Genomic DNA, 20,550 nt, shown 5'->3' on the forward strand with positions numbered 1-20,550 from the left:
TGTGTTGACTGAAAGAGTTTGAAACTGTGTAAATCTACGTAAGACTTGCAATTCATAATTCCTTGGTACTGTCAAGAGCAGGTACAGTGTAGAGATGTGTTACACATGTTAAGGTTAGGCTGTGGGTAAGCTATGAGCTGAGTCCCAAGGCGGTCAGAATTGTCCCATCAAGGAAGGATGCTGGGCATCGCTCTGAATTCCCTGTTCATAAGTTAGTGAAAAAGCATGGCACATTAACTTGTAAGGCATTGTGGCTTAATGTATTTATTAGAGGAACAGTTGAATGGTTAAGGAAGGAGTAAGTAGTATGGAGCTGTTTTTTTTAAAAAAAAAAAAAAAAAATCTTTGCCTTATTTTTCCCAGTCTATTCTGGAGTTTATTCACATGGTACAGACGTTTGCTTCACTGCTACAACTTGAAAGCAACTTCTGATGAGAGTTCAAAGAGGTAACTTGGGAGGCAAAAGCTCTCGTTTCCAGGAGGCAGACAGGTCCTCTCAGGGAGTTCAGCTGTTTTCATCAGATACCGTTGCAAAATTCATCTACAGTATTGTCCTTCCATGAAGCATGAAAATGTTAGAAACTAATGAGGGGAAAGAGATGGTGCTGCACTTTTTGCAGATAAGTTGAAACTGCACAGAGATCCTTCCGTATGGGTGGTGTTGGAGTATCACGTGCAACATTCCTGGTTTTATTTTCCATTTTTTTCCAGTTCTATGCTGCCTTTCATTCCTTTATGTAACTGAGCTGTTCTTTGAAATTCAGCCTCCTTTTCATTGGTTTGGTTATGCTGAAATGCAGATATAGTTGCAAAACTAACTGTTGTTTCCTTTCCTGGCTTCTCCGTTCCCAGTTTCCCCTGGCTGTCTGGAAACGAAATCCAGAATCTGCTGTTTCCTTGCACGGCCTGTTGTGCAATGCTCTCACCACATCTGCAGACCTGTTGCTTCACTTACCTCTTTTGTGCCCCCTTTCTGGGTAGGATCGTGATTTTATGCCTGGCATATCCCGTTATAACTCATTCTCGGAGTGCTTTGTGTGCCTGTCAGTTCTTCTTGCTCTGCAAAATTCTGCAGTTCTAGCAATGCTGACAGCTGACAAAGTGTCCTAGAGCGTCTTCAGCTGAGACAGAAGTGACATCAGCATTTGGAAGCTAAAGCCTTGCAGCCTATTTGTTTGCATGTATTTTTGCAGACTCTTATATGTATCCTGAGCACCCTTAAAATGATTTAAATCCTTCCAAGAAAGAGACAATCCTTAGACATTGATCCTACAATTCCTTAGAATTCCTCTATAGTTGAAACTAAAAAGGTCATAACAATGAAATGTCAAGTAAAGCAATTGAGAGTAACCAAAAGATAAATGCTCAGAGCAACTGAATCTCTTCCTCTCATTTGTGAGAGGAAGGGGTATTTTCCTTCTTGTTATTTATGTTACAGAAAAGTCCCAGAAGTCGCAGAAAGTGTCATTTTGGCCAAAATTAAAGCAAGCCAGGTCATATATTTTCCTAAGAAAAAAATAGTGCAGCTCAGAATATTTCAGTAAAATGCTTATTTATTAACTCTCTTCCCCCAGCATAGCAGTTACTTGAGTTTATAAAAAATTGTTGTCATAATTTGTTTAAATTACATTTGTACATATCTGGCAGCTTTTAGCCAAAGGCACTTCTAATAAAGTGTTGAGTAAGTAGGAACATTGTTTAACTCTCTGTCCCCTGTTTCGACAGAGTTGGCAAGTGTCTGATGGTGACCAGTTTTGCAGGCATTAAGGTGCTACTGAAGCCTTAGAGCAGGGTGAGGCCGTTCGCTACACTTCACCCACGCTAGGCAAGAATGTGGTTATTGCTTTGCTGTAGTGTGATGGGAGTGCTGGTATGACAGGAGTCGTGAACGCATTCCTTTGAGGTCCAGATCACTTTCTCGTTGCTTCTGCTGTAACAGATCAGGTGATGTATGAAACAGCTATTGAAATTGTTTAAGTTTGTGTAGCGCTCGGGTGAGAACCTTTTTTAGTATGAATTTACTTGTACTTGCAGAATGATCAAACCCGTACAAATGCTTTATTACCATGTACTTGTATTTACACATTGTCCATCAAGACACCTGCAGTATTTTCCTTTTCTGTCTGTGTGGGATTTGGACTCCTCTTCCCCCAATGCTGATGTCAACTTTTTAATCATAAGCATGCATCCTCAACTGCTTTTTAAGAATAAAGCCATGTTTGGCAAAACCTTCATTTGCAAAGCATTTTTGAACTCTAAATAGCATTGACTTTTTCACAGTATATTTACAAATATGGCTCAATTATCTATGAATACAGGAGAACCTTCTTAAGCAAACTCCCAACTTTTTTGCCTATTGCACACTGCTCTTGCTGTGATAGATGCCAAGGGATGTAACCCTTTGCTGCGCTCCCTCTATCCACTGAGGGCTGGATCTCCATTGCAGGGGGAATATGCAGACTTCACTGCAGTTTGGCTCCTACCTCTAGGACACAGACCAGTGAATGTCCCGCTGTTCCAGTGGGATCTGGTTCTCCCGAACAAAGAAGGCAAGGCCAAGCCACAACTCGTCTGTCTTTGTAAGATCTACCTGAAAACTGAGGGACACTTGCAGAAGGTGGGCACTGTTAACAGTTAACTGTAACTCTTGAGAGTCTGCTGTCCATCCCCAAAAGGATAATGTGATAAAATCCTGTGGTATCTTAGAATATGAATTAATTATTGGTCTAATATCTGTGTTTTGGCAAATTCAAATTAGTTTGTCTCTTTATAGTTGTGTGGTATATCCTACCATGTTTGTCACTGGTGTTATGGCTGGCTGCACCACAGATCTGGGATGCTGGGGTGATGTCTGAGTTTGTGTACAGAGAGTCATTTCACTTGGTATGAGGGGGAAGAGTGGGTTGAGTCAAACAAATGGTTTTACTTGAGTAGTTTAATACAGAATAGTGGCTTTTTTGCTCTTGGGAGGGCTGGCTAGGTGGTGTAGTGTGGGGAGGACCCCCCACCCCCAAAAAGCTTCCTCTGTTAGATATGTATTGCTTCTCTGTGAAATGGGGTGGTGTTGCGGGTGTGGTCTGAAGTCACGTCAGATGTAATACCTTATGTTCCAGTCTTTGCCAAACAATAATTTTTCTCTTCTTTGGTAAAGATGGCTTTCACCATGGTACCCGTGAGGCAGCGTCGTGTCCTCGAGTCTGTACGAGAGAGGAAGAAAGAAAACAGCAGTTTGCATTAGAGACTGCTGTATTCTCCTTGCACCTGAGAGAGAAAGATGTAAAGCTATGAACAGAACTGAACAGCTGTGATCCATATACTCCATCGTTAATACATTTTTCTATGAAAACGCTTGTTAGGAACAATATAATTGTATTAAGGTGTGTGGGTGATTTAGCAGGTACTTTACATCTGCTCCTAGGTAGGTCACACACAGATCTCTTCTGAAATGCTGTTTGCCTCTAGGAATAAATGGGACATGTGAACTGTGTAATTGCTTCCCAGCCACACTGCCAGGCAGCGCCCTCCTTAGACATGGAGACATGAGGCACACCTCTTTATCTCTGAGCACCCATCAACATGAATGCAAACAGGTGACACGTAAGCCTCTTGGCTGTGTGCTAAAGAGGTGGTGCTAGAAAAATACTTCTACTGGAAGTACTATCTCCAGTGTGGCCTAAGTATTCCTTTAGCAGAGTTTGGGGTAAGTGGTATACTTTACTTTAAATTGATGTGCTTGAAGACTGTCTGCTTAAGAGCATGTTCAGATTTCCTGAATTTTACACTCTCTGTGTGTGTGAACACGTTTTTATTTGCAGCTCAATGCTTTTCTTTTTTTTTTTTTTGACTTGCGTTTTCATTTATTCATCTCTTTGTGCCTTCTTCATTCTCCCCTCCATCAGCTCTGTAGCAGCACAGGAGTTGCATGTTTTGCACAAGGCCAGTTTGTTCAGAAAGCATATGTCCTGTCCCCATAGTGCACGGGGGAGATCCTGCATGCCAAGCTGATTTCCTTAATTTACTCAGGAACGACACTGCCATAGTCTTGAATGTTTTATCACACAATAGGGTTGTGATATTTGTGTCCTGGAGGCAAAAATATGAGCTTATTAACGTTGATGCCTGTTAATGTGAAAGTACCTTGGACTAGGAAATGCAATGAACAAAAGCAGCACTTGCTTTGCAGAGCATCCCATCTTGGTAAGCCACGATCTGGACGTGTGTGTATGTGGAGGCTTCTGAGTGGCAGCTGTACAGGCACAGCTTAAGTGATGGCTGTAGGGGTCCTGTCAGCAATGGAAAAGGCCAGTGGAGTTTTCCCAGCACTTGTTCATAGCCTCTGTCCATCTGCATGCTAGGTGAAGTGCAAAGCCAGAGGTGAATGGGATTCAAGGATGGGTTTACAAAAGGGAAAAACCCTAGAGGGCTTGGTGTGGAGCCTAAAACTGTGTCCATCAGTGAATTTTTTCAGCCAAGGAGTTCTTACTCTTAGAAGCAAGATTTGGGAATGATCATTCTAAAACAAATTCAGGTTTGTTTTTTTTTTTTTTCTTTTGGTGACCTGATGAATTCCAACTGTATCATCATTTTTTTTCTGATTCTTCCTTTTTTACCTCCCACTCCCCTGATGCATGAGGTATGGAGATATGGAAGGAAAGACTGGAAGGTATGAAGCTATAAAGCCTAATTTAAAAAAAAGCAAAATTGGAAGGAAAAAAATGGGATGAGTTTATAGTAACAGGGCCATGACTTTTAAAAACGCCACAGCAGTTTTTGCTATGAATATACTTTGCTGTGAATATATTCTTATTTCTGTTGTGTGGAGCTGGATGTGTCTGGGCCCTAGGACTGCAGGTCTCGGAAGTAGAGGGTGGAGATCACTACTTAAATATTTGTACAAGGAGGAGGACAGGGCTTGAAACTGCTAAGAAAATAGCTCTTTGCATGTCTCCAAGGATAGGTTAATTGTGCAGGGTTTCACAAGAACCACTCCCTGGAGATATCTGAATAATAGATTGACATTATGGGGTGCAGTGAAAGGTGTGTGCATTTCAAAAGCCTAAGCGGAAAATTTCCTTCTCAAGCAAATCCTTTAGAAAGCATTTTTAGGCCCTTTCTGTGAAGGGCTCCTAGTCCTCTTTCAGTCACTTGCAAATTTTATTTGCTACCAGCCATAGGGAGAATTGAGGTTTAAGTGGTCCGAATGATGTGGTGTTTTTGCCCAAACAAATACTCCACAAATCAGATATGATACTAGGAATACCTTTAGGTTTTACTTTCCCAAGGTCTAACCTTGACCTTTGTGTTTTAACCAGAGCTTTCACCCAGCTCTGTTCAGTGGAAGGATGCAGCTGAACCATAGCAGTTTCTTACAGCTCCAAGTAAGAGCTGTAGAGCCCTTCTTTCCTCCGTCTTGCACAGGGGAAAAAATAAATTAGCTTTCTTACAACATAAATTAGCAGTGATTAGGTGGCACTATCACTTGTTTTATTAAAAGTATGTTCTACATACCTATAGCTAGCTAACAAAATACCGACAAGGCAAATACTTCTGTACAAGTGGGATAGCATAGTAAAAGACATGAAGCTAACTTGTCTTTATATAATATACTGGCCATAAGATTTGCATTTAAGCCTTTTTAAGCAACAATTGCTTTAGGAGTACTGAAGCTGAAAGAACACGTACTTGAGTAGAGGGGGAGCTTACACAGCTCTTTGCCCTTGGAGAACATCTGAGAGCGAAAGAAACACCATCTAAGAGATGGAAGTCTAAATCAAATCCAGTCTTTGGTAAAAACCTCCTTGTTTGCTTTTTAAAATATTTTTCCCTTTCTTCTAGTGCCTTTCAATGAAAAGACCTTTTGTAGAGCTACAAGGTAGGCGATCTGATTTTACTTTGTTTTTTCCTTCCCCAACATGGGGGAGGATTTAAAAAACGAAACAAAAACCCTAGACCCCTTTTTGTTGGTATATGTGAGTGTGTCTAATGGATCAGGGCTTTTAATTTCTTCTAAAAATATTCTTATGTCAGTGTGTGGCTGCCTGTTCCACTTGCTCACTTGAACATACTGCTCCTTCAGACCTGCGTGGTAGATGCAGGCCTGCAGTTGTGGTGTATTTATGTAAAAAGCTCACTCATAACTATTACTGCAAGGTTTTTTGTTTCTATCTTTTACTCTGTTGCAAAACTTTGCATTAAAACAAAGCAGTGAAAAGTGAATTAGCTGGCTGTTGTGTGGTAGTGACTCTGTTGCCTAAACCCCCTTTCCTGCAAGGTTTTACTGTCATTGAGGGCATAATGTAAAATATGCCTTGGCTGGGGGAAGGGAGACTTCAAAACTGGAAATGGCAAAAAAGTGTCAGATGCTTTCCACTGACTCTTCAGCTGGAGAGTGTCTGGGTGTAAATCTGACCGTTGTCTGCGTTTGATCGTGGTAAGTCCAGACATGACTAAGTCGACTAATCACAGTTCTGTCTTGTAACCAAGAGCAGTACTAACAAAGTTGAAGCTTTAAAGATAGTCATGGTTTTAGCTTAACGGTGGTGATTGACACCCACATACTTCAGATACGGAGTTTTTTCCAAACCTCGAGCTGTGAGTTGCTATTCAAGAAATGAATTGGTGTTTTGTTATTGATGCAAACTACTGCAGTGTTTGACTTGAAATGAATAATTTTGTCTAGTTCAAGCTACAAATAGTTCCAACATACTTTATTTACAATTGAATACAGATATTTACAGTTGAAACAGCAGGTTTTACTTTTTTTGGTATTTTATTTCATCATCTAACTTACTTTTTGTATTTTGGTATCTTATTTCCCTCCTTCATAAGAGGCAATTTAATGCCAGTTTTATGTTGCTTTTAGAATGATTATTTTAGGCTTATCTTTTCACGTTCTTTTCTTTGAAAACAACCTAAGGCAGCTCTCTAATGTTTGTTTTGGGGGAAGAGAGGCTCAGTAGCTACTCAACAGGAAAGTACTAGTGCACTTACATCATTCTTTCTAGTATATATGAAATTTGCCAGTGATTTTTGTTATACATTCTAGCTGTTACTGCACTTTGATCAGACTATCTCTAATATGGTCATTTTTTCAAGGGAACAAAAAGGACAGAGAGAAATTTCTTAAATGTGTATGGGCCACAGGAAAATGTGTGTGTTGTTTAATGGCAATTCAGAATCAAGATTTAGTTTAAATGATTAATTACCATCATGATAAAAACTTTAAAAACTTTGAAAATTGGTCCTCTAAACAAAACAAAAAAATCCCAACAAAAACAACAACAACAACAGCAACAACAAAATGTTGCTTGGTTATTTTTCTTCCTGATATGAAAAAACTTTTTCAAGACTGAAAAATAGCTAAATAAAAATTACAGTAATTTTCTATTAATAAATATAGTGGGCATGTGGTATGTTCAAGTAGCTTTTGCCAGCTTCCACGCACATTAAAAACAGTTCTGCAGTTCATGTTCCAGATATCTTGAATACTTGACCTTGATTTTTTAGTCTTTCCTGAAGAAGTTAAAATTATTTTGTCTTCTCTTTGTAATAAGAGGAATGTGATAAAATTAACTATGCATTTTTTTCAGTCACAGCTGAATTTGATATTGATAATTGGCATAACTGAGAGTTTAAAGTGAAATCAGTGTAAAAGAGCACAGAACTGGTCCCACTGCTGGATGCTTTGTAATTCAAATAACGATTTGTATTTTAAACATTTGTCAAAAAAAGCCTTGGCAGAATTGTTCACTAACTAATCCTTTTCGCTTTGCTTTTTAAGGTGTCTCCTGAATTCTCACTATGTCTGATGGGGACTATGATTACCTCATAAAATTTCTAGCACTTGGTGATTCTGGAGTAGGAAAGACCAGCCTTCTTTACCAATATACGGATGGCAAATTTAATTCCAAATTTATCACAACAGTGGGCATTGACTTTCGGGAAAAGAGAGTGGTGAGTTTTCACAAACTGTGTGCTACTTTAAAATGGTATCTGTCTTGATGATAGCTAGAATCTATTTTTTAAAAATCTAACCTGCCGATCCTTATGTGTAGGCATGCAATCAATAGTTACTGTGTAATTAATCTTGTGACAAGGAAATGATCTCATTTTACCTGGTTATTTTTGTCGTTATTGTGTGTTGTCGTGTCGTTCGTCGTCCCCCCGCCATTTTCCCCAAAGTCAAAGTAAGAAGAGCTGATTCTAAGCAACCACTTCTTACTGCTCAGCAAGTGTATCTATGAGTGTATCTACTCTGTGAGTTGTGCACATAGTACCTGGAGTAGCACTTTTATTATTGAACTCCCTTCACGAGGAAGGATTGGGCTGTAGTAAAAATCGTTTTGCTGTTTGTGAACTGAAATGGCTAGTGAACAAGGACTGTAATGTTGATTTTTTAAAACCGTTTTAAGATGTGAATGAAGTGGGATAGCATGATACATGGAACTGATCTATCTTCCTGAGCAGTTACCACTACCAGAAAATTGTGAAAAATAAGGTAGTTTGTGTTTTTTTAACCTCTGAATTGTTATTAAACTAGGCAAATAATACTTTTGACATGAGGCTGAGCACTGCATTATGATAACCAATTGGATGCTAGTCCTTACTGCACTGAGAAATTGAGTTGACACAAGTTTTTTTCATTCTTATGTAGAAGTATTAAATGCCTTTCAGTGTAGTCTGATGATTTCCCAAGTGTCCAGAAATCTGGATGGTGTAATGGGCATTGTGCAGACTGGCTTTTGATGGATGACATGCACCACAGTAGTGGAAGGTGTAAATATCTTACTGAAATGAGAAACTGGACTCTTGAATAAGATAGTATTCCTTTTGTGGGATAGTAAACATGGTGGGTTTACTTGATCAGCATATTTGACAACTCAGGGTAAGATTTAGGTTTCACAACCTGAATGATAAAATCCACAAATTCAGCAAGTTTTTGTGTCTCTAAAGATAATGTTTGTAACTCTGGTAATCTTGGGTACAATGACAGTTGAGGGTAAAGAAGATGACCTAACATGAAGTGTTCTAAACAAGAAATGAATCTATTTTTATCTGATCCTTCCAAAGCTAACAGATGCCCTTATTTATATTTTCATGCTGAATAAACTCTTCAGCTTTTGTTATTATAATCCAATTTCTGCTTTTTAAGCTGTGATATGATAAGATCTCCCCTCAGCTCTTTTTCAGCAATCTTTTGGCAGCTAAGAAGAGATGTCTTTATGAGTATATTCTGTTTGCTAATGAGGTTCTGTTAGTGGTACAAATTTATTGCCAGATTGCATGATCCGATTGTTGTTTTCTTATAATTACCTTTTAATTTGAACACGATACAAGATAACAGCAAAAAGTAGAAAATCAAAATACTAAAATTAAGCTTGCCTAATGAAACTTAATGGCTGCCCTAAATATCTTTTGGAGTCTATAGTCTGTTGGGTACTGTTTTCCCAGTTTCACTTTTACCCTTATTTTTAAATATTCAACTGGATGCAAAATTAAAATGCAACCCATATTACTTTTGTCTTATAAAGCAGAGGGATTGAGTTGTAGTTGGGATCTTTGCATCGGCAGTGCTAGTTTTGCTGCATTTAATGACTTTAAATGTCAGTTATTTTGTGTTCTATAGAGGCTGGATTGCTAATACTCAGTCTTGCAAATTTACATTTTACAGGTGTATAGACCCAATGGGCCAGATGGTGTTGGTGGCAGAGGACAGAGGATACATCTTCAGCTCTGGGATACTGCAGGGCAGGAAAGGTACGTTCTGCCCCCTCTACCTAGCAAGTAAGGCAGTTGTCATCAAGCTAGATGCAAATGGAACCGAGTACATGAATTCTCTTTATTGATTGTTACATTTTAATTGTATGACTTAAGATGGGAAAGTGCGCTTACTTTAATTTTAACAGTGAGGAGAAGTTTCCTATGCACACCCATTAAATTACAACTGTAACTTACAACTGTAGAACATTAAAACTGTAATTGTTGCTTTTTGGAAACTTTACGTTTATTTTTTCATGATGAGGGTATATAGATGTTTTTAAAGCTTTTCTTTTTTCAGTTTTCCTTAAATTTCTGTAAATATGTTGAGGTCTTGGGAAGGTCAGACAGGTGAAATCACCTCAAAGGATTCTTTTCTATTTGTCTATCGAAAGACTAGCGTCCTAGTGGTTGATAGTCTTAAAATCAAGAACTGATGTGTATAGGGGACAAATTTCTGTTCAAAGTTTGAATTTCATTCTTATTTTAATTTCTGAATTTTGATCAAGTCATGCTTTATAGTAGCAGACACTATCCAAAGCTCTCATGCTTGAACAAAATGTCTCCTTGACTTCCTTAGGCCTTGATTAGGCCATAGTAATGTTAGCAATTCTTGTTATCCAGTCCCTACATCAGCAAAACAATTATGATGAATATTTCATTCTAGTTAATTCAGTCTTAAGCTACCTCAGTTTTATGACTGTATGCAATTATATTTTCAAAGTAACTTGTCAGAAGAGCCAACTAATTTCACTTTGTTGGTCTAGGTTTCGTAGCTTGACGACAGCTTTCTTCAGAGATGCCATGGGGTTTCTTCTACTCTTTGATCTGACAAATGAGCAAAGCTTTCTGAATGTCAGGAACTGGATAAGTATGGCATTTCTTTATTCTTTCTTTTTTCTCTCTTTCTTTGCACAGGCAAGAAGAGGGCTATGTTTGTAAATATGGAGTCTCACTGAGAAATAAAACTGAAAATACTGGGGTTTTTTATAGCTTTCTCAGTAAAAGAAAGTAAGCGTTGCATTCGTAACTGTAATAGCTGCTAGTGCTGGCTTTTAGTGCTTACTTGAAATTCAGCTTTGCCTACTGAACTTGAATCTTAACCTATGTGAAAGCAAGCTGAGAGAACATCGTATCCCCGACTCTGGTGATATCCAGTAATTTAAGTGTGTGGAAAGCCTATGCAAAACTCTATTTTGACTCACCTGAAGCTTTGTCAGCAAAACTTAATGGAAGGTAAATGTTACTAGGCTGGTGTATCTAGGTGAAGCTGTTCCCAAACTGCATCTTCTGTCAGGAGAGGGAAGTATATGCTTTCCTGGCAGCTCACTGAAGATGCTTGGTGAGCATAACTCCTTAAGCTACAAATACACAGCTTCTGTGCTAGCTTTGTCAGGCTTCTGCTCCCCTGGCTTTTTCACTGGGTATGTGATAGTGGATGTTCACCTGTTCTCTGGCTCCTCGGTGCAATAGCAGAAGTGCTGTGACATAACAGGGAACGTACTTTTTTTCCTGTCTTTGAAAGAGTTGTTTTCCTGAAGGACTTTGTGTCCCCTGAAATGTGGTAGTGTTCTTACTAAGCTTCATGTGTGACAGTAAGTTGTGACCCCTATTCATGTTGTTGCTGTTAGGTCAGCTACAAATGCATGCATATTGTGAAAACCCTGACATTGTATTATGTGGAAACAAGAGTGATCTGGAAGACCAAAGAGTGGTGAAAGAAGAAGAGGCTAAGGAACTTGCAGAAAAATATCGGTAAGTAACTTCCTTCCAGTTATTGCTGTGTTTAAAGAAGAATGAAATGTGTTCTGTAATGCCTTTTCTGTATACTGAAGGGTTATTGTGAAAATAAGCATTTTAGAATGCTTAACTGGCCAGTATGATATCTTTTTTTTCTGTCAGAGATTAACTTTTTCTGCATTGCCTAAAAATTCATACTTAGTATTGCAATAATCTTGCACTGGAGATTGGTTAATCTTCTTCTTTCCTTGGCAGTAAACAAAGTAAATTTTCACATGGCCATGGAAACATGTGGCTTCAGTTTCTTTGAGAGCCTTGGGGGACGCATTCACCAGCGTTACGACAGTCTGCCTGCAGAGTGCTGGGTTCCCACAGAAGAGCAGTTCTGGTCCAGACCACGGTTCCCCTGTTCTCTGCCCCCTCCCATTCTATCTTCCCTCAACTGTTCAAGCAATTTTGTTAGGATTGTACCTTAGGTGAATTCTTAGTGACTTAGCCTCAAGGGGGTCAGCAGTGTTTTCGTGCAGGCATCCGCACTCTCAGAGACTTCCAGGGAGTCTGAAAACCAAGTCAGACCAGCAGGAAGACAGGGTAGCCTTGCCCTTCCCCTTCCCCACAGGCACAGGTCATGTGTCCCTAAAGGAACTATGTAAAATCTTTGTTCCTATCAGATACTAATTAATCCCATAGTACTCTTATACTCCCTTAACTCTTCTCTGGGTCTCATCTCTAGATTACATTTGCATTTCAGTGTGGATCAGAAGTGCACTTTTGAAGAAAATCTTCTGATCCATTTATTGTGGTTTGATTCACATAGTGGAGCAGCTTTCTAGCATGTGAACTGGATTCCTTCTCAGTTGAAAACTAAACTAGATGATGTGCTCCAACCAGTAACTTCCATTCAGTCTGAGGGACTAGATTAGAGCTGGTCCAAAGTAAAGCCCACAAAACATGCATAGTGTGAACACCAGGTCCTCAGTGATAACTGCCTTGTTCTGCAGGTCTAGTCCTGTTGTGTTTCCTATCACATAGTCACAAACTAGCTTTCTTTGACCTTGAAGAGTCATTGGAAGCAAATCAGAAGCAAACTGTCTATTAGAGACAAATGGGTTTAGCGCAATATTACCTTCTTACTTTTTCCTTCTCCTGTGAGAATGCTTGGTTGAAGTCCATGTCACACACACAACAGCAAGTGCATTTGGTACTTTAACCAGCTGCTTGTGAAGGAGCAAAAACTTTTAAACAGCAGCAGATGGCATGTAGCCATTTCTTAAAGATTTGGAAGAGATCTCTTTGCATGAGATTTCACCTTCTGGAAGTAATTTCTGAAGCATTTATCTTTGTGGCTGAAAATGCCAACTTAATTTAGGAATAGGGAGCTAAAAGTCAAAGTTGCAGATCACATCCAATCTGTAGGCAGTTACAAAGTTCTCTGCCCCCTAGAAGTGAGACAAGATAGCTGCTAGGAGTCACTTTGCCAAATGCTCCTGAGGGAAAGCAAGATAAATCCTGCTGCAGCAGACAGTCTTCTGGTAACAAAAGTGTGAGATAGGGAATATCCTCTTTCTGTGGAAAGGCCTTGTACTGGTAAGTGATGTATTTTGAAAATGATTGCAGGAGACCTACACACAGAGACAGTAATAGAATATTTTTGACCACTCATAGAATCTTGCAAGTTAAGTAAGAAATACTTAAAATTATGAAGTGATTGTTTCAGTCATTTTTGGGGAGTAACGCTAATGTTGCCACTCCAGCACCACCCTATGGGGAGCACCGAGCACAGAAGGTCAAAAGTCTGCAGATCCGCCATTGAAACATCCTGACCCACAATGATAATGAAAACTAGCAATTTATTTCCAATACCAAGGTGCCCAGAAACATTTTTAACAAAGACACAGGTGATCTGAACAGTGGGGTTTTTTGGGTTTTTTTGTTTGTTTGTTTGTTTTATGTAAGAGAGCTTATAGTTGAGGTGTCAACAGAGGAAACGGTCACCTTTTGTAGTGATAAGACTACCACATTAGGAGTCTTTACTGCCTTGCCTGCAGGGGAACATCCATACTAGCATTCCCTCTCTCGCAATGACACCCTAGCTGACGTAGATAGAAATCAGTAAGGGGAACACTTATGCACACAGGGCTATATAAAGTAATTGCATCTCTTGTGGGGAATGGAGCTGAAAAAAACAGACCTCGGGAGCATAACTTTGGGAACTCATACTGACCAGTGCCTCTGTAGATTGTGGACTCCATGATGTAAATTAAAGCTTATCCTTCTGCCCTACCTACCATTTCTTTAATTTCTTTTGCATTTCAGACCACTGACCACTTAGCGTCTTTCTGCTATGGAGTAGCAGTAACAGTGTTTGTATGATTTCTAAGTATGTGGCAGTAGTCATGTATTGGTTTTGCTCCTATGAATATAAACTGTGTGATGTAAGTTTGTGTTTTTTGTCTTCTGCAGAATACCGTATTTTGAAACCAGTGCAGCTAATGGGAATAATGTAAGCAAAGCCATTGAAACTCTGCTTGACCTCATTATGAAGCGCATGGAACGGTGTGTGGATAAATCCTGGATCCCAGAAGGGGTAGTGCGCTCCAATGGGCACAGCTCTACAGAACAACTGAATGAGGAGCAAGAAAAAGGCAAATGTGGCTGTTAACTCGGTTACAATTAAGTTTAATGTAGATGCTAAAGTATAGTACAGTTGCAGCTTAACTGTTTAACTTATGGATAAATCACATTGTGTAGTTATTTAATGAGCTATATTAATTCTTGATACTAATTTTTGGTTTTTCCCTCTCAAACAACATTGACCTTTGCTTGCAAGGTATGCAGTTTATTAGTGATGGGACAGAGGTTTAATTTGGTGTAGCACTGGATATTACTCTAATTCTCTACTTTGGAGGGAAGGGAAGGAGAGAAATTTTCATTATCAAATTTAGAAACATCTCTCTATGGGCAATGAGAAAGGATAGGATTCTGAATTGAAGAATTCTCAATTGCCTTTTGAAGGGTCTGTTAACTACATAGGATAGGCATTTAGATTAGATACTATGACAGCTCTTAAGTCTCTATTAACGGCAAGCTTACCAACATGGTTCTTGGTTTTGAAAAGGAACATTTAATCTTTCATCAATCAATAACAATCTTAAAGAGCAAATTCTGTGTTTTCCGCAAAAGCCTGCGATTAGTTTTTCCTTGCTCTCTCAAACCATCAGTTTTTAGTGATGAAAACCAATAGAAAGTTATTCTATATAGAATAAAAAACTACAGAGAAGCACAGGGGTGCATATGTAGAGCACTTTGGGTATGTTATGAAATTGAACGTGTAAACTGCAACTGTACTATATAAAATATATCCAACACAGCCTATGAGACCTCCTGACATCATTTGAATTTCTAGAACATGCATATACATTTATATGTAAATGGCATAACTGTACATCTGTTGTTATGTTTCATTTATGTTACCACTCATGTTTTAACAGGAATGTAGGGCAACCTAGATGTCAGCAAAATTTCATCAGAGCTAGTGCTTTGCGCTGAATTTGTTTTACCAAACACAGATTTGGAATGTTTCTTCAAATTTGGATTGAAAAAACGAATGATGATTGTCTTCTGGTGAGATGCAGCTAAAATACGAGTTCTGTCTAGATCAGTATTTCTAATGCACGTTTTATTCTGCCAACCTTTGTGTCTTGTACATCTTGGTTATCGTATATTCATTTACGGCTTGTTCATTTCCTTTAGGTTGTATTTAAAAAAGAATAGAGTTGCTTTTCTCTTTTTTTCCCCCCTATGGATCACAGAAATGTCAGTTTTGGTTTCAGTGGATCATGTTACGTTTTGATCGTTTTTATTTATTCATACAACCTAAGGCACAATCAGTATTTTTTGGAGTCTTTTTTCCAGACTGATTTATAAGATGTGCCTACCAAACTGTTTTCTACCCTGGCAGAGGTTGTATAACTCTGAAGTATTGCCAATTAAAGTCATGACATGCCAAATTGAGTCTTTTTTACAGACTTTCCACAGCAGTTTGTTTACAAAACTCCAAAGCTATTACTTCTTTAGAAATTATATATTTATTTATTTAAATATTCTAACTACTGCAATTTCAGGCAAACATTGATACCAGTTGTAAACATGAATTGCAGCACAACAAATTTTTTGAAGGACCAAAAATGTTTCTAGAATAGGAGCTAATTAAAAAAAAAATGTATATTTGGTGTAGCGTCTGGTTATGTTAATAATGCAAGAATAAGTGTTAAAACTTGGTTCTTAAAATATTTTACAAAGTAATGCATTGTTCTTTAACAAACACAACATGTAAATATTAGATTTTTATCACAGCCTACACAGAATATTTTAAAAGTGCAATATAATTTGACTGCTCTGGGGCTAGGACAGAGATTAAAGCAATTTATATTGAATAAATATAGGGTTTTTGTCTACTATACAATACCAAGATTCTAAAATGTCTGTGGACCGGAGTTACTGTAGTTTAACTCAGAGTGCCTTTTGAAGTTAACATCACGTTTCTGACCAGTAGAGTATCGAACTCTACTGTAGGACACAACACATTTCACTGTACTTCAGTGTCTGAATTTCTTCTAATGTAACTCTTTGCTTTTCAGAGGGTTGCAGTGGAACTTTGTCATGCATTAACTTTAATGGGAGTTTTTGTGCTTATAGCTCCATCCATTTCCTGAAAACAGTAACGATTATTGCAACCAACTACTGAGCTAAGTGACTACTGAAATGGTGTAAAAATATTTCCTTTTGAATACTTATGTTTAGATTGGATATTAAATATTAAATACTGAAACTGTCATATTTTGTCATGCATATTATATGTAACTATTTACTGTATAAAGAGAGTCTACATAAAATTGCTTTGATGTCAGCTTTTGAAATGTGCCATAGGACTTATCTGTTTGAATTATTCTGCGACAAAACTCTTTTGTTCCCTTTTTAGCTCTCAGGAGAAATCACGGTAAAAGTTTCTTGACAGTGAATTACACTATTCTTACTAGTCTATCACTAGTTCTAAAAACTAACCAAACAAAGAAGAATTCTCATGTGATGAGAAACTGTAATTTCAAGAAAAGTTGTTTCCATCCAGTGTCAGAAGAAAATGTTGATCTGTAATGGAACAAAGTTTTGGAAAGGACTTCCATTATGATGCTTTGTCCTAGGATTTCTTACTAATATAAAATAGTTAAACATTCCTGATATGAACCTTGTCAGCATTTGTTGAACTGAATTGTAACATTTCCTGTTGTCTCAGTTCAATATCAGTCTGTGTCCTTCTGCACGGCCTCGATGCGTTACGGTTTTTTTTAGTTCAAACGTGTCTAAATTCTCTTCTGTGGCCTAGGTACTTCTTGATGTTACCCTCTGGCACTGACCGAACCAGTTGGATGGAGGGGTTGATGCCTTCTGGGTGATGCCAGAAGGAGCTTAAACCCATAGAAGAAAATAGAGGCAACACTTCCGTATTCATAAGACATTCAGAAAGCTGCTAATGTGAGCATATAGCATGTTCAGAGCAAAGGGAATAGAGCAATACACTTTATAAAATCTACTACTTCTACAAAGGTAAGGAGCCTGATTTTTCAGAATACCTACTTCCATCAAGAGCAGTGTAGATTACCAGGTAGGTTATGATATGCTGGAGGGCACAGCTGCTCTTCAAAGGTTCCTTGACAGGCAAGAGAAATGAGCTGAACTAAACCTCCTTGAGTTTAACAAAGGCAAGTGTGACTGGGTGTTCCATCTGAGTTGGAATAACTCCATGCGGTAGTACTGGCTGAAAAAAACATTTTGCAGAAAAGAGGATGTGCATTCTGTTCAAAAGGGGATTGACCAGGAGCCAGAAGTGTGCCCTTGTGGCAAAGAAGGCCAACTGCATCTGGGGCTGCATTAGCAGAATGAAGCCAGCAGGTTGAGGAAGTGTTTCCTTATATTCAGTAATTACAAGACCGCATCTGGAGTGCTGTCCCCTGTTTTGGACATCCCAGTAGAAGACAGACATTGACACGCTGGAGTGAGTCCAGCAGATGCCACCAAGGGGTGGCACAAGGGGTAGGAGGAGAGAGAACTGGGTTTGCTTAGCCTTAAGAAGAGAAAGCTAAGGGGGACCTTTCTGCTGTCTTGAACTATCTAATGGGAGGGTATACAGAAGATGGAGCCAGACTCTTCTCAGGGGGCACAGGAATAGGAAAGAGGCAACAGAGAAAAGCTGGGGTATAGAAAATTCTGATTAGACATTAGGAAAAAATTGTCACTGTACAAGCGGTCAGAAATTGGAACAGGAGCCAACGGAGGTTATGGAATCTCCATCCTTGAAGACACTTAAAAACTCAACTGGATGTGGCCCTGAGCCACCTGGTGTAATCTGTCCTGCTTTGAGCAGGACTTTGGTCTAGATGACCTCCAGAAGTGTCTTCCAACCAACATGATCATACGCTCTATGAACCTGATCCTACATGTGTACATGCCTGACAGTTGTCAGTTCTTTTATATGACTGTATATGACAGTTTATATGAACGGTTTATGACAGTCCTTTTTCTTCTATTAGGAAACATGGACAAGTATGTAAATATGTGCAGACCAGAGCTTTGTTAGGAGTTTAAGGTATTGAGTTGAGATGTTTGGTGAAACAATTCTTGCTGTGGTAACCTGTGTCGAAAATCAAACAAGTGAGCCACTCAGTTTGCTGCAAAACCTCTTCTTCCAGTGAGGCTGTTTTTCAGCTGGATACCTAATTCTGTCTGTGAGTAACTGTTAATGGAGTAGGTGTTCATATTCTTTTTTGATAATTAATCTGGATTCTGGCTCCAGCAACCTTCAATCTTTAGATCAGGAATAAGCAGTTCCAATCCACAACATAATGGCTTGTACTTGAAGAGGAGATTAGTGCCTCAATATGAAAAGAGGGGAGGGAAAAATCCAATTGTAAATGCTTGTAGTATCACTGTGCTTTCACATCCTGTCTGTCTGCTGGAGGTGTTGGTGACAGTCTGTAATCCACAGTGTTTAAATTGTAGAAACCACCAAAGACTTCATAATACAGTACTCTGCCAAGAAAAAGCTGTCTTCAGTGAAATAAATACAGCCCATGGGGAAAAAAAGTCACATGGGCAGAAAACTCAAAGTAATCAAACTGAAAAAGAAGGATTGCAATTGCATATGCCAAAGCACAGCAGCTCTAGACCTAAGCAAACTTGTCACTATTTGGTTTTGCCTCTAGCTGTAAACTTTGTGTCTTCATAGCTGCCCTCATCAAATTGCTCTGTGTGTGTGTCTCTACTATTTCCTCTTATCAGCTGGGCTGCCATCTTCTGTCACAGCCACAGAGCCTTCCCTCCGGCATGCAGCATGAGACTAACTAATATCCTGTAGAGTCCTATCTTGCTCTCTGTCTCTGAGTCGGTTCAGAGCTGTTGCTCCTTAAGGCTGGGGGTGAGTACTAGTCACCAGTCATATGCTCTAGCCTGTGTCTCCTGCAATAGGATGTGGCTGAGGTCTGGTTTTCAAAAAGATTGGAGACAAGTTCTGTGATGATAAGGTTACTGACTCTCCTGTGCTAAAGCAATTCTTTTAATTCCTTCCATCTTTCTTAATATAGCCCCAAGCTGACTGCCTTTTTTGTTGTTCTAGAAACCAGAAAGCAAAAACTGCCCTAAAGGCACATGCAATTCAACACATGGATTTTTCATCAAATACTCAGTTAATTTCTTTTAAATGGAGAAGCAGGAAATGTGGTGGTAAAGCCTTAACACGGTGAGGAAGATTTCAGACTCTGAGCTGGGATGGCACCCCAGGTTGAAGAACAGAGAGAAGACACTCTCCAATGCCAAACAATTTACGAAGGTGCAGGGCCTAGCATTTAGGTCCTTTCACAATAAACAGGTAACTGTTGGAGGCAGAACAGAAGGAGTAATAGGTTCCTTAGAGTAATGCATGCTGAGCCATCGGCTTTAGACAGTACTTCAAATTTTGCTTTAAAAATTAATTCCCCCGTAGAAGACTTGGATCTTACAACTATGGAAATGGAGCAGAAAGTGATTTGCCTGAATTCTAGAGTAAATCAACCGTAGATTTAAAAATCTATGTCTGACTCCCTTTTCTTTCCTTGGGTTGCTGTCTCTATCCTTACGTTAATACTGAGCCATTTCAGCTTCATTCATTTTTCACACTTAGAACAAAATTTTGCATTTATAATGAGAAGCCAGAGGGGCTCAAACACAAGCTGATCACAAAATCTTTTCATCTGTATTTCGTTTCTATACTAATATATGAATGTATGTTTCAGGGAAGTAGAGAGTCATCTGGGAAAGAGAAAAGTCAGTTTACTTTTGAAGATGCAGTATTGCCTAATAGCTCATCCCAACTTTGTTTCTGTGTATGGGTTGGGTTGTTTGTTTGTTTGTTTGTTTTGTTTTGTTTTGTTTTTTAATACTTTCATGAGCATGAGTGTATCTCAGCTTTCAACAGGATTCTCTCTGGTGAAATCAAAGGACGGACCATGCTCTTACAGCTAGTATGCATGTGGCTGATATGTATATCCAGTGAGTAAATGTAGCATGTTTGTGTTTTTTGGCATAGTATTGCTTTTGTAAATATTCTTCTCACCCTTTTCCCCCCAATAACCTGTTAGTGTAATGATTTAGAAATTATGGCTCCAATCAGCCAATAAATGGAGCTTTCTTACAGCTTCAAAGAAAGCACAGCAATGAGAACTTCCACACAAACTATAGTCTCAGCATTGTTCATGTGGTGGCCTTGTGGCCCAGTTTCTCATTTTTGGAGCAATAATCTCTTCCACATTTTATATATGACTGATCTGTTTTATTAAGAGATCTTGCTAAGACATATAATAAGTCTCATGATGGTCCTTGTATTTCACAACTGTCAAAGCCTGCCAAAGACATGAAGACCAATTTGAAAAGCTTATGCTACTCTACTACTCAGAGTTAAAACCAAACCAAAATCCCCAAATTAAAAAATGACACGTTCTTCCAGAATTGCTTTCCTAGGGTGGG

The 20,550-nt window shown here is 38.9% G+C and overlaps 1 protein-coding gene across 4 annotated transcripts in view; it reads left to right on the forward strand.

Annotated features, from left to right (window-relative positions):
• The window catches only part of RAB27A (RAB27A, member RAS oncogene family), a 34,677-nt gene extending 18,257 nt beyond the window's left edge, over window positions 1-16,420 (forward strand). The window contains exons 3-11 of one of the 4 annotated variants that reach the window (XM_087743744.1): window positions 2,447-2,617; window positions 3,152-3,377; window positions 3,463-3,700; window positions 5,836-5,872; window positions 7,781-7,953; window positions 9,671-9,756; window positions 10,524-10,627; window positions 11,388-11,511; window positions 13,960-16,420. In XM_087743744.1, the coding sequence (XP_087599870.1) occupies window positions 7,801-7,953; window positions 9,671-9,756; window positions 10,524-10,627; window positions 11,388-11,511; window positions 13,960-14,158 (666 nt within the window). In that variant the 5' untranslated portion in view covers window positions 2,447-2,617; window positions 3,152-3,377; window positions 3,463-3,700; window positions 5,836-5,872; window positions 7,781-7,800 and the 3' untranslated portion in view covers window positions 14,159-16,420. Of the gene's footprint in view, window positions 1-2,446; window positions 2,618-3,151; window positions 3,378-3,462; window positions 3,701-3,725; window positions 4,664-5,835; window positions 5,873-7,780; window positions 7,954-9,670; window positions 9,757-10,523; window positions 10,628-11,387; window positions 11,512-13,959 lie in introns of those variants that run through there. The other 3 variants (XM_087743745.1, XM_087743743.1, XM_087743742.1) reach the window with 3 other exon arrangements.
• Window positions 16,421-20,550: the final 4,130 nt, after the last annotated feature.

Source organism: Nipponia nippon, unplaced genomic scaffold (genome assembly GCF_047370975.1).
Source record: "Nipponia nippon isolate SJK-2023a ecotype South Korea unplaced genomic scaffold, ASM4737097v1 scaffold_9, whole genome shotgun sequence".
In the NCBI taxonomy this organism is placed as follows: Eukaryota; Metazoa; Chordata; class Aves; order Pelecaniformes; family Threskiornithidae; genus Nipponia; species Nipponia nippon.